The sequence below is a fragment of the Chiloscyllium punctatum genome, chromosome 41, assembly GCF_047496795.1.
Source record: "Chiloscyllium punctatum isolate Juve2018m chromosome 41, sChiPun1.3, whole genome shotgun sequence".
Classification (NCBI taxonomy): Eukaryota; Metazoa; Chordata; class Chondrichthyes; order Orectolobiformes; family Hemiscylliidae; genus Chiloscyllium; species Chiloscyllium punctatum.
Genome location: NC_092779.1, coordinates 27203390 through 27216647, shown reverse-complemented (window position 1 = coordinate 27216647; position 13258 = coordinate 27203390). Strand labels below are relative to the sequence as shown.

The 13258-nt window shown below is 40.4% G+C and overlaps 1 protein-coding gene across 1 annotated transcript in view; it reads left to right on the top strand.

Moving 5' to 3' along the window:
- znrf2b (zinc and ring finger 2b) overlaps positions 1-13258 on the top strand; it is a 207283-nt gene that overhangs the window by 184518 nt on the left and 9507 nt on the right. The window contains exons 3-4 of the mRNA XM_072560612.1: positions 5776-5881; positions 7901-7993. Coding sequence (XP_072416713.1) covers positions 5776-5881; positions 7901-7958 — 164 coding nt within the window. The 3' untranslated portion in view covers positions 7959-7993. The remainder of the gene's footprint in view (positions 1-5775; positions 5882-7900; positions 7994-13258) is intronic.

Below are 13258 nucleotides of genomic sequence, written 5' to 3'. Positions count from 1 at the left end.
TCTCACTGTGCTCCATCTTTCTGCACTAGTTGAGTTTCTCAGTGAGATCACTGGTCAGTCTCCCAGTCATAAGGCAATGCAAACTATGCTATGGAATCTTTTCTTGAAATTTAAGTCTAGCACTTCCTTCAAGACCAACTTGTGTTCATTTGAACCAGGCATAAGGACAGTTCCAGTCAGTGTCTAACCCCTTTTCTAATGTCTGATCCTGATCATTGCTCATTATTGAGGTGGGAGCTGCTTGGATCAAACAGCTGTCAATGCATTGCAGAAACATTCAAGATAACACGGGGCAATGGGCAATTTCATTCATTCACAGGGATAATCAGTTGGAGAAAAGTCATCACTATGGATAGAATAGAAAAAAAAAGTGAGGAGCTGCTCCTCCAATCACAGGTTGGTTTTCCCCCATACTTCCTCTGATTGGTTCAAAAGTGAACCAATCAGCAACAAAGGCAGAAGAGAGACAGTCTGTGGTTGGAGGAGTAGCAGCAGGGTCAGTGAATGCTTAATCACAGGACCAAGGGTCACAGTGCAGGAACTGAGGGCTGACATTCAGGAGCTGGGGAATTGGGAGACGCCACCATGTAGCTGAGGCTGGGGAATGGAGGCCAGGGCCAGGAGCAGCCTTTATAGTGATGTCAGCCGGGGAAGTGACATTCATGTTTTTGCTGGGACAGCCGGATTTATGGGTGGGTTTAGTGGGGGGTGTCAGAGGCCACATGGGAGGGGGTGGGGAAGGCAGGTTGGCAGCCACCTGGGGAATTGTTGGTAAATGGGAGGCTATAAGGGGCTGGCAGGAAATGAGGGAGAAGGTGGCTGCAAGAGACTTGGGAGGTGGGGGGCACGAGGATGATGAAACTGGAGGCATTGTGGCTGCAAGAGGCTTGGAGGCTTTGGCGATCCAAGGGGCAGACAGGAGATTGGGCGGCCACGACAGATTGAAAAACCAAGGGAAGCCAATAGGGGTTTGGAGAACGAGGGAGTTTGCAATGCTGGAGAAGCTAGAGAGAGCCTGCAAATAAGATGAACAACTTCAAAGTTGTAAAGGACACTTAGCTAAATCAGAGCCTGGAGATCCTGAAATAATTGAGGTATTGAATTACTTGCAAATGAATGTGGTAGTTTTAGCTTTACAATGTATGTATATGGGGAAAAATGTATCCAATGCTACTGGAATGAATACTCTCTTGTCAATTGTTAAATTTAATTGACACTGTGATTTCAGAGGGAGCAGAATGGGTTATAAATGCCTGGTTAAAGTATTCTAGCTTTGTGCATATCGCCTGAACAGTCTTTGGAAGGTTCATTTAAGATGATGGGCCCTTTATGTTTAGAAGGATGTGTCTTTTGTTTTGAAGCAAACTTTTTATTCTGAACTGATGCCTGTTATTTTGTGCTCGTGTAAGTTGTATTGTATTCAGGAAATTAACGTTTTTCTTCTATGTTGTGGCTTTAAGTTTAATGGGGTTAGTAATTGTCAAGGATATTGCTAAATTCTTTAATTCTGCTTTTAGTGTTAGCCCAAATACTCCTACAAATCAATATAAATGCAGAAGGTGATGTTACTATTTAATAAACAATTCAGGGAGAATGAAAAATGAGGAGACCAAGGATAGGAAAAGGAATATAGTTTGTGTCTTGAAGCGCAGTAACTTGAGAGAGGTCCCAGGTTTGACTATTTCCCCTGTTCACTGCAATTTGAGGACTTCACTGGAGTTTGGAGAAGGATTAAATTCATGCCAGAATCTTGAAATGACAGGACAAATATCAGCCAGCACAACTGGTCCTAAGTTCCTGTTCTATGGTGACATCAGTGACTGAGTTAGAAAAAATGTTAAATGACCACAACTGCATATTTTAGATATCTCCTCACACATGTTTGTCTATAAAATACATGCAAGTCCCTGTACACAAAAATAAACAGCTTCTATACATAGAAAATAGACACACACATTTGACACATTCAATGCATGCATATGTGTGCCGATAGGTCAAATACCCACCAAAGATCCCTCAACAACACCTTTCAAATCCATGACTTCTTCCACCAGGACAATGGCAGCAGATACAATGGGAATGACACCCTTTCAAGTTGACCTCCAAGGCACGCATTGTCCTGATTTGGATATATGTCACCATTTCTGTGTCAAACCTCATTCCTACCAACACTATTAGTATACCTATATCTCCTGGACTGAGTGGGTCACCATCTTGACATCAATAAGAAATGGGCAATAAATCCTGGCTTAGCCAACAATGCCCACATCCCACAAACAAATAAAATGTATGTGTAACCACAAGCACGCACTTCTGTTTGTTTAAGAGTAAAGATGTGTGAATCAGAGGTTGTGGGAAGTGATGTTCAGACAAGATCTAACTGAATGGCTTCCTCTGGCTGTAATGAATCTCTCTATATTGAAAAGATGTGCTGAAAATGAGAAGTTTCCTTTAGACCGTGAGCTCAACTGATACTAATTCCCAGGGGATATGTGATGTAAATAGACTGTCCTTGAATCTGTGCATTATTCAAATAGGGCTTTTCAAAGTCACAGATCAAAGTAAGAGGCCTTAAAAATAAGAAATCTGGAAGGGGCAAACCCAAACCACAAGACTTTGGGTCACTGAGCTGCAGTGGTTTGGATGTCATGAGAAAAATTGTGTGTAACCTTGCTTAGAGAGTGCTCATATTAAAATCCTCAGAATTTTGCAGCAGGATTTCCTGGGTCATCTGAAGATTTAATCTGGCTGAGGTAGGTAAATATGTGTACAAGGTGGTGAGGAGCCAAGCGGTCACAATAACTTCAATCCCAGCCTGTAACGTGTTTGAAGTTAGTGAACAGTACAATCATCGCACTGCCAGGGGTTGGCATGATTATTTCATGTCAGTAAAGCTTGTCTGATACAACTCAGAAGTTCAACTGATAAAACCAGTCAAACCCAGCCAGAAACCAATTCCTTTCCCTCTAGTGAAAACTGGATTCTCTAAGACTCTGTACCTAGGTACCTTTGTATGTAAGGTGGCACCATAAATGGCGACTTGTAAACTTTTCATGTGGGTGCATGTGACAATAAACCTAATTCAATTTTAAAACAGAGAAACAATGTAAAATAAAGTTGAACAAAGAAATGTGATATCTGCCTTAATAAGGGACTGAAACAGGACCTCCAGAATGGTGATAGCTCATTCCTAATGAAGCATGCCAATAAACATTTCTTCTGTAATGTTTTCTCCTTTTAATAGGCTACGGTACTGTGTTTTGCTAACTATATTGTAACTTGTTGGCGTACCATTTTTCTCGTGATCCCTGACCACCTTCTGCTCTTGTTCTGAACCATCTCGACTTTGTAGGTGAACCCAAAACTAGGAGGCCCTGTGCAAAGATTTGTGACACCTTTTAGGATAGAGATGAGGACATTCATTTTAAGGTGGAGGTAGATGCTTTCTTCTTGGGTAAGGGAAGCAAAGATTACCAGGTGTAGATGGGGATGTGGAATTCAAAGCACAAACAGATCAGTCTTTGAATGACAGAACAAGTTTGAGGGGCCTACGTTTTTTCCCGATATGTATGTTCAGATGTACTCTGTTCACGTCCTCCGTTTCAACTTGTTCAGTGGCTTTGACTAATTCCCTGGAGTCTCTTGCAACTCTCCTAGACGTCAGTATACCTCCCATTCTGGCTTCTTGCACATCCTCAGTGTCCCTCAGCCTTTAGGCTTTAAACACTGGATTCCATTATTATATTTCTGCATTTACCCCTCCATCACAATTCTTCTTTCTCCCCACCTCCTTCATTATTCTGCTTTTGGTTAGCCTCCCTAATCTGTGATGCATTTTTTGTCTGCTGTACTTATTCAGAGATGCTCTGTTGACAAATATCAGTAGTTGCTGTGATAACTCATTCCCACTGGAAGATTAACAATAACAATCTTTCTATAAACCTTCCTCTGCGTGACATTCTGTTCCTTTCGGTGTAATGATTCTGAGTCTGATATGCTGGCTTTGTAGCGGCTGTTGAGTCACGTCCTATTGCAGGTACCTGGGAGGTTTATCGCTGAGTGTTAGTGCCTCCCCGAATACATTGGTCTCGTTTGGTTTGCTTTCCCTCTGGCTTTCAAAACTAAAGTGTGAATGTGACCTGAGCTCACAAGCACAAAACAGAGAGGCACAGCCCCCTCTACTGGTGTCTTTTTGTGAAGTCATTCAGGATGCTTTTTAACAAAATGCTCTGAAGCCTGTGCGTTTCTAAACCAGGTTCTTCCTGATCTCTCCTGGACAGTTAACACAAGCTGAATAGTAATTGTGACTTGCACTTCATCCAGAAGAAAAATGGAACAAGCGGCCTGCTCAGAAATAAGGGTTCTCTCTTACAATCCAGTAAATGTGTTCAGTAAAGCATGATCAGGATGTGCAAATTCACAAAAGGCATGGATAAGGTACACAGGAGGGACTCCTTTCTGCCTCCTAATATTTGGGAAGTATTTAGAAAGTGCACTAAGTCATACAAGGCCGTAAGGCAAATGCTGAAAAATAAAGTTAGAATAATTAGGTTATTGTTTTTGTTTTTCACTAGTGCAGTCTCGATGGGCTGAAGGGCCTTAGACTCTCTAATCCCTAAAACAAATTCTCCCCATTACTTGCACTCACAGATATAAATCTAAAAAGGTTTATTTATTTTTTAAAATCACATTTATATACCCCTTTACTTGACCATTGGACATCTCCAAGGGCATCAGAGAAATGCTTTTTCATAAAAGAAATTGCTGTTATAGTGTAATATGAAAGTCAATTTGTGCACAGTAAACTCCCTCAAGCGGCAATAGATGGTCGTTTTTAGATTTTGTGATGTTGTTTGAGGGATAACTCCTCTGCTCTTCCTTGAAGTAGTGCTGTTAGAACTTGTGCATCCATCTCAGCAGTTTCATATCTCATCCACAATCTCTGCCAGTGCAGCAATCCCTCAGTACAACACTGGAATGCCAGTGTTGATCTTTGAGTTGAAACCCTAGTGAGGGACTTGCATGTAAATAAACGCTGATTGTCTGCTTGAGCCAGAGGATAGTATAAAGGCAAAATACCACAGATGCTGGAAATCTGAAACAAATACAGAGAATGCAGGAGAAACTCAGCAGGTCTGGTTGCATCTGTGCAGAGAAAAACAGTTAACATTTCAAGCCCAGAATGACTCCCTTAGGCTAATTGAGTGCAACTTTATATTATAACGGTATCATTAACTTGTGTGTTTTTAAAAAATTCATTCATGGGATGATAGCATCACTGGCTAGTTATTACCCATCCCAGAGGATAGTTAAGAGTCAATCACATTGGCTGTGGAGTCGCATGTTGGCCAGACCTGATTAAGATGTCAGTTTCCTTCCTTAATGGGCATTAGTGATCCAACCCAATAATTGACAGTGATTTCATGGTTGAAATTAGATTCTTAATTCCAGGTTGTTATTGAATTTAAACCCTACCATCTGCCGTGGTGGATTTCAAACCCAGGTCCCCAGAATATTTCCTGTGCCTCTGGTTTAACAGTCCAGTAATAATACCATGAGGCCATTGCCTCCCTCCAGTTGGTAACATTAGTTCCTGCGAAGCATATTCCTTATCTGTTGACAGAGTTCTTACTCCGTTATCTTTTAATAGGACATAACGACATGCTGTTGGAGTTCTGCTGGTGGAAGCTTTTAAAAACTTTGAAGCAACATCAATGACCAATGGTATAATTCCTTGTAATGACACTGATTTGTATTTTTTTGTTGTTGCTGTAGAGGATGTGCTAAGTAAAGATACTGGAGAATGTGCAATATGTCTTGAAGAACTGCAGCAGGGAGATACCATTGCACGCTTGCCTTGTTTATGCATCTACCATAAAGGGTAAGTAGACTAAGGGGCTGAAAATATTGCGGCAGCACAAAGTTTTGAGTGTCAAGGTCAATTGTTTATTAAGAGGCATCAAGGGCTAGAGGGGGAGAATGCAAATGCATCATTGGGCTGGAGGATCAGTATTGATCATGTTGAGTGGTGCAGCTGTCTCCAAGGCGAATTTTCTCAATACCTGAATTTTCTCAAAACCTGAGAATTTTCTCAATACCTGAATGCCAGAATCTACCATGACAGAACACTGATGGCCTCTCAATATCGACAATGCTTTTGGGATGTTTGAGCTGATCGTTGCATAAATTATTAAATTCACAGAAATACCAATTGTTCCCAAAACCCTGTCTCTGAAATTGTATGGACTCAAAAGTTTTTTCTCGACAGTTTGTGTGTCCAGGCCGGAATGTTCAATGGCAATTTCTCAGGCCCATCTCAATGGGCTAAGATTGCCACCTTTTCTGGTTGCACAAACTCTGGATGGACCGGGATATCCATCACATGTCCATTCCCAAGTCCAGCACCCCATTCAAACAGCCTTTTTACCAATTTCTAATATTTTTAAAAAAGTGTTTAATTTTTTAAAAAATTGTCAAAGTATTAAAACAAAACTTTCCAAGGTTGCTGATTGCAATGGTAAAGGGATTAATGCCAAGTTGTATAGGCTGCAGTGCATTCTGGGAGGGTTGTACATTCAACCCTGAGCCACCCATTACTCAAGATTAGAATGGTGCTGGAAAGGTACAGCAGTCAGGCAGCATCTGAGGATCAAGAAAATTAACATTTCAGGCAAAAGCCCTTCATCAGGAAGCCATTGCTCAGTTGACTTAGGTTCATAGTCATCGGCTTTGAAATAGGTCTGCTTGCGTCACTTCTGGTTCAGGATTAATTCATAGCATGAGCAGAGAACTTTACAGTTATTACAAGTGTGAATTAGTTCAGAAGTTTCTGCATTTCAGTCTTCACTCTAATGCTTTTTCATTGCTCTCCAAAAGAGAGCGCCTTAATTAGTGGTTGCTTTTAATTCACGGTGCATCATGGAAAATTGTTTAAAAATAAATCATATGGTATCCTGCTCCGTTCAAACATTAAAAGAAGTGTCTTTCTTCTTGAGGTCTCTGAGACCTACCTACTGCATGTTGCATCCTTCCCCATCCACGCCCACCCTCTGCACATGTGTGTGCCACATGCACACATTTTTGTCCATGGAAATTCACATGGGCACAGAAGCAAGAAAAACAAAACACCCCCAGACAAATTGTATGGATGTAAAATTAATATAGGATTGGAATGGTGCCCTGATTTTTGTTTTGAGTGCAGTGAATGAAATGATATAATCATTAGCAACCTTCATTTGTATTCTTCATTCAACTCAGAACAATATCTCAAAATGCTTTACAAACACCAAAGCCGAGTAAGAGCTGGAAAGTGAAAGACCTCTGTAAATGTCTTCTGATAAGCAGACATCAGCTGTCCAGTCAGCAGACCAGTCCCTCAGCTCAATGAGATTTCAGCCTGGAGCAGGAACAGATTATGCAATCTTTCGAGTCTTGTCTGCCGTTCAATGGGAATGAACTTTTTTTAAAAATCCAGCAATTCTCACATTTGTTAGTTAAAATTCTCAGCTGGCCTTTTGATATTCCACACTGATGAAGCCTTAAGAATGTGTTATCTCACCTTTTACTGTCAGGAACAGCAGTGGGCAAAGGGAGCTTCTGGCTCTCACTGACAGAAGAGAGACCGCAGGCAGGAGCGGAAGAAAAACACAAAAATAGAGAGAGACAAGTGACAAATTTTTCAGAAAGTTTTAAAGGTATTATGCTCCTATGGAATGGAACCTGACTCACAAGTATGACTGAATGATGATTCCATTGCGTTGTTTGCAAACCTTCAATTATATTCTGGATGGCTTTATTCCATGTAATCGGCTTTAATCTCTAAGAAGATGCTTTCTTTCCGGTGACTATTGTGTGTGTAGACTTTGTCTAACAGGAATTTTGTATTTATATTTCTCTCCAGATGTATAGATTCTTGGTTTGAAGTCAATAGGTCTTGTCCTGAGCACCCATCAGATTAACAGATGAACGAAACGGATTTTTACTTTGCTAGAAGGTAATTTCTTTGTAAGGCTTGTCTTATCTTCTCTAATATTGGATCGTTATGTAGATTGGCTTTTGACTGCTTGACTAACAGTTACACTGAGACACAAGTTGCTTCTGCTTACTAAAGTCTCTGGAAGTCTGTTTAATAGCAGGTATAGAATGTTTTTGGTCTATGAAATGTACAGGATCACTTGCCTACTATATTCAACATGCTAATAAGATGTTCATGACGACTTCAATATGCAGTTATCATTTGCTTTAAGTGCACTTAGTGAGTTTATCCCACATATCAAAATGTATCAGACTGGAAATGAGCTTACATTTATCGAAACTGGCAGATGAATCACATAACTCCATGCAGAGAGTGCACACGCACTAGGAATGTTAGGATATTGAAATGGATTTCTGAGACTAGGGAAGATAATGACCTAGTCATATTATCACTAGACTATTGATCCAGAAACTCTGGCAATGTTCTGGGAATCTGGATTTGAATCCCACCAGGGCAGATGGTGGAATTTGAATTCAATTTTTTAAAATCTTTGGAATTAAGAGTGAATCCATTACTGATTGTCGGATACTATTGCCGATACTAATAATATCCTTTAGGGAAAGAGACTGCCATCCTTACCTGGTCTGGCTGACATGTGACTCCACACCCATAGCAATGTGGTTGACTCTTAACTGCCCTCTGGGTAATTAGGGATGGGCAATAAATGCTACCTAGCTAGCAATGCCTTCATCCCATGTAAGAATAATGAAAAGAAATTTGTTTTAAATGCTATCAAGTAGGAGGAAAGAGGTCCATTTGTCTCCAGTATTTCTTGTTGGAGCAATTGTGGGTCTACCTACAGCACATAGACTACAGCAGTTCGAGAAAGCAGCTCACCGCTACATTCTCAAGGACAACCAAGGACATGCAATAAATGCTGGCCAGCCAACAATGCTCAGGTCCCACAAGAGAGTAAAAGAAATTTATTCCCGCTTAAAGTTCTGTTCTTGTTCGTCTGTTCACAATTTCTGAAGGAATCTGACTTTATTTCAACCAATAAATCTTGCTTAATTTGGCAGTTGTTGGGCCACTTTCCTCACTTGACTAGGGACAGTCGTGGAATTGAATTGTTTCAATGTCTCGAACATTTTCAAATGTCATTATATACATCTTGAAATATGATATGTTTCATGTTACTGCAAAACCTGCTTGAAGTATAACTCTGAAGGCTGTTTGTGATTGTACAACATGGATTTGTGATTATTTTTCTGGACAAAATGAAATGTAGTACTGAGCTACAGGCAATGGAAATTTGACAGCTATAATAGGCTGCCAGTCTAATGCAACATTCAGACTGATTAGCTTTACAGAATCTTACAGCACCAAAGGAGGCCATTCATCCATAATTCCTGTGTTAGCTCTTTGAAAGACCTATCCAATTAGTCCCACTCTCCAGCTCTTTCTATTTACCATGCACATTTGCTCCTTTCTCTAAGTACAGAGGAACCTTGATTATCCCAACACACCATTATCAAATTATCCGACAAGATCGTGAGGTCCTGATGCTACGTTAAATTATGTTATCAGGATTATCTGGAACTCAATCAATCAAGCGAACTACTCCCGTCCCGTGTCCTTCGGATAGTTAAGGTTCCTCTGTAAATATCCTCAAGCATACTTCTTTGTTTAAAAAAAAGCAAAAGTTAGAGAACTACAAGAGAAACAAAGGAATAGAAGGTTATGCTGAGAATGAGATGAAGCTGTGTTGACGGAAGCTCCTCTAGAGCAAAGTAACAGTATAGCCCAGTTGGGCCAAATGGCCCTCTCTTTTATTATTGATACAATTACATATATCCAGTTTTGTTTTGAAAATTACTTTGATGTCTGTTTTTACCATCCTTCAGTTCATAGACTCTAGATCATCAGCACGATTAGTTTTATTTTAGCACAAGTAAAGTTAGGTTCCCAATCTCAATTACGAAGTGAACACTTATTCCAAGATTTGAGTAAAAAAAAAAGCAGGTTTGTTGTTTGAAATGCCTGAGATAAAACAGCATGCAAAAGCTTGGAATATCTGGCTATTGCACAGAATTTTGTTTTGATGAAATTGAGTAATGGATCTGTATTTCCACATTAGCCATGATGTCTCTTTCCAATTTTCAGTCAGGAGGATTGGGCTTGTGTGGCCCTTGGGAACATATTTCACCATAAACAACATGAATATCTTTGTGGTTGGTTGGCAAGAAATGCAGTTGGCCCAAGCTCAGGCTTCATTCAGTTGCCTCTCCTCAACTCTGTTTGTTTCCAGCTCAGAAAACTAGGAAATCTCATTTAAACTGAGATCTTTTATGCAGGTACTGGGCTCGATTGTACAAATGTGTGAACAATTAATAGAGATAAGCATAATAACAGGCTTCTGTCTGCACCTTCTATACTCCTCTCACAAAATAAGCAATTGGTTTGTACTCTCTTGCCTCAGCCCCCAGAAGCTAAAGGTTGAATACTTAACCCTTGTGAGCTCTCAAAATCCATTGTCAATCAGCGTGAATCACACTTTCCACCCTACCCAAACTATGTGAGTTCCTTGATGAAGCAAAGTAATAGATGGAAATTATGGTCAGTTTGTGTAAACAACATCTTGGATATTTCCCTCATCTCATTGAATATAAACATTTCACCAAAAGAGAAAAGCTGTTATTTAAATGTATTTATTCATTTTAATTTGCCTCAACTGCCTGAGCTCATGTTGTAACCCATGACTGTGCCTAGTTGCCTGTCTGACTTTTGTGATAAATTAGTCTACTCCGCAAAGTAGAAATGTTTCACCTGAATTCCCTTACCTATTGCAAGCCTGTGTTTTCCTTGGTTGCTTGGGACTTAGATCGTTGTCCCCAGAATTGCAATAAAAGCAATCCCAGATATTATATCAAGCAACTGTATATTGTGCAGAAAATCGGACAAAAGTCAATCTCAACAAAATAATTTCCAGGGGTTAGTGTGACAGTCTATTATTCTATCATTGGAATTTGCTATAGAGTGGAAGTATTCCGTCTGTGATGCCTGATGGCTGACTCAAAAATAAAATAGAAAGCCAGTGGTTCATTGAGTAAGAGGAAGTGGGGAAATTCAAAGAGCAAGGTTCTGTCTTTCTCAACCAGCAAAAAAAAGAGGTAAACAAAGAAATGAATGTCCAATCCTGTTGCTTCAATGATCCATGCAATAGTGTGTGGTATGGGGAGAGGAAGTTATCCAATTAACAAAGGAATGGGGAACTATACTTCCTGATTGAAAAAAGATAATTTATTTTGGTTATTGTTCTGAAGAAAACGTCTTCTTCTAGTCTTATGGAGTCTTATTCATGTAACCCAGGAACAGGTCAAGCTAATGGAAAGTCTGATGGTTTGGCAGCTGTTCAACAGAAAATGTAATTAAAGTCAGAATTTCCACGCTAAAATATGTGTTGAGTTTGCTTCAGAGATCAAGTTTAAAGTTCTCAAGCCCTTATCTTGCCTACTATTTGGTGAAAGAACAAGAAGAGGAGAGGAGGGCAGTCAGTCCACAGCCAGGAGGCAAGTTTGCAATGTCAGTGTTCTATTCAAGGCAAGGGAAAAGCATATAATCAAGCAAAGGTGAGAGGAAGGTCAGGTGACTGCTCAGACTACAGAGAACATCGGAGCAGGACAAATAAATTAGAACATGAGAGGAAGTTAGTTAGAAATATAGAACTATAGGCCAGTTAACTTGACATCTTCTGTGAGGGCAGGTGTTAGAATTGATTATTAAGGAGGTTATACTTGGACTTTTTGACAATCTGAAAGTTGTTGGGAAGAGTCATGAAGATTTTGTAAAAGGAAAACAGTGTTGAATCAATTTATTAGAATTCTTTGAAGGAGTGCAGGAGATGCGCTGTGGGAAAAGTGGATCCATTGAAGTATAGTATTTGGATTTCTTGAAGATGTGCTATTTGATTTGATTTATTTATTGTCACGTGTACCTAAGTACAATGGAAAGCTTTGTTTACGGGTGGTACAGGCAGATCATAAGCAAGGACATACAGGTTATAGGATGAAAAAAAAACTTAAGACAGAGACATACTGGTCACACCGCACAAGGTATGTGTTCGACAAGATCAACATGAGCAAGATCAGCATTATTTGAAGTTAGAGAGTCCATTCATCAATCCAATAACAGTTGGGAAGAAGTTGTTCTTGAATCTGCTGGCACACGTGATCAAGCTCCTATATCTTCTGCCTGATGGAAGAAGTTGTAGGAGATCATTACTGGGGTACGATGGGTCTTTGATGATGTTGGCAGCCTTTCCGTGGCAACAATCAATATAAATAGAATCTATGGATGGAAGGTTGGCTTCCGTGATGGTCTCATGAACTTGGGCAGAGCAGTTGCCGTACCAGGCCATTATGCACCTGGACAGTATGCTTTCAATGTTGCATCTGTGAAAGTTGGCGAGGATCTGTATGGACATACCAAATTTCCTGAGCCACCTGAGGAAGAAGAGGCATGGTTATGCCTTCTTGACTTATCGGGTCTACGTGGCAAGTCCAGGACAGATTGTCGGTTATCATCACTCCAAAGAAGTTAACGCTCTCTACCCTCTCAACCTCAACTCTGTTGATGTGGATGCGGGTGTGTTCTCCTCCTTTCTTTCTGAAATCATAGAGATGTACAACATGGAAAAAACAGCCCCTTCCGTCCAACTCGTCTATGCTGACCAGAAATCCTAAATTAATCTAATCCCGTTTGCCAGCACTTGGCCCATACCCCTTTAAACCCATTCTATTCATGTACCCATCCAGCTGTCTTTTAAATGTTCTATTTGTACCAGCCTCCATTTCCTCTGGTAGCTCATATGTGCACCACCTATGCCATGAAAAAGATGTCCCTTAGGTTTCTTTTAACCGTTTCCCCTCTCACCCTAAACCTATGCCCTCTAGTTCTCTAGACCCCAAACCCAGGGAAAAGACCTTGTCTATTTACCCTATCCATGCCCTTCATGATCTTATAAACCTCTATAGGGTCACCCCTCAGCCTTTGTCGCTACAGGGAAAACAGCCCCAGGCTAGTCAGTATCTCCGTATAGCTCAAACCCTTGCAATATCCTTGTAAATATTTTCTGAACCCTTTCAAGTTTCACAACATCCTTCCTCCAGCAGGAAGAACAGAATTGCCATAATACTCCAAAAATTGCCTAACCAATGTCCTGTATAGCCGCAACATGACCTTACAACTCCTGTACTCAACGCAATGACCAATAAAGGAAAGCAT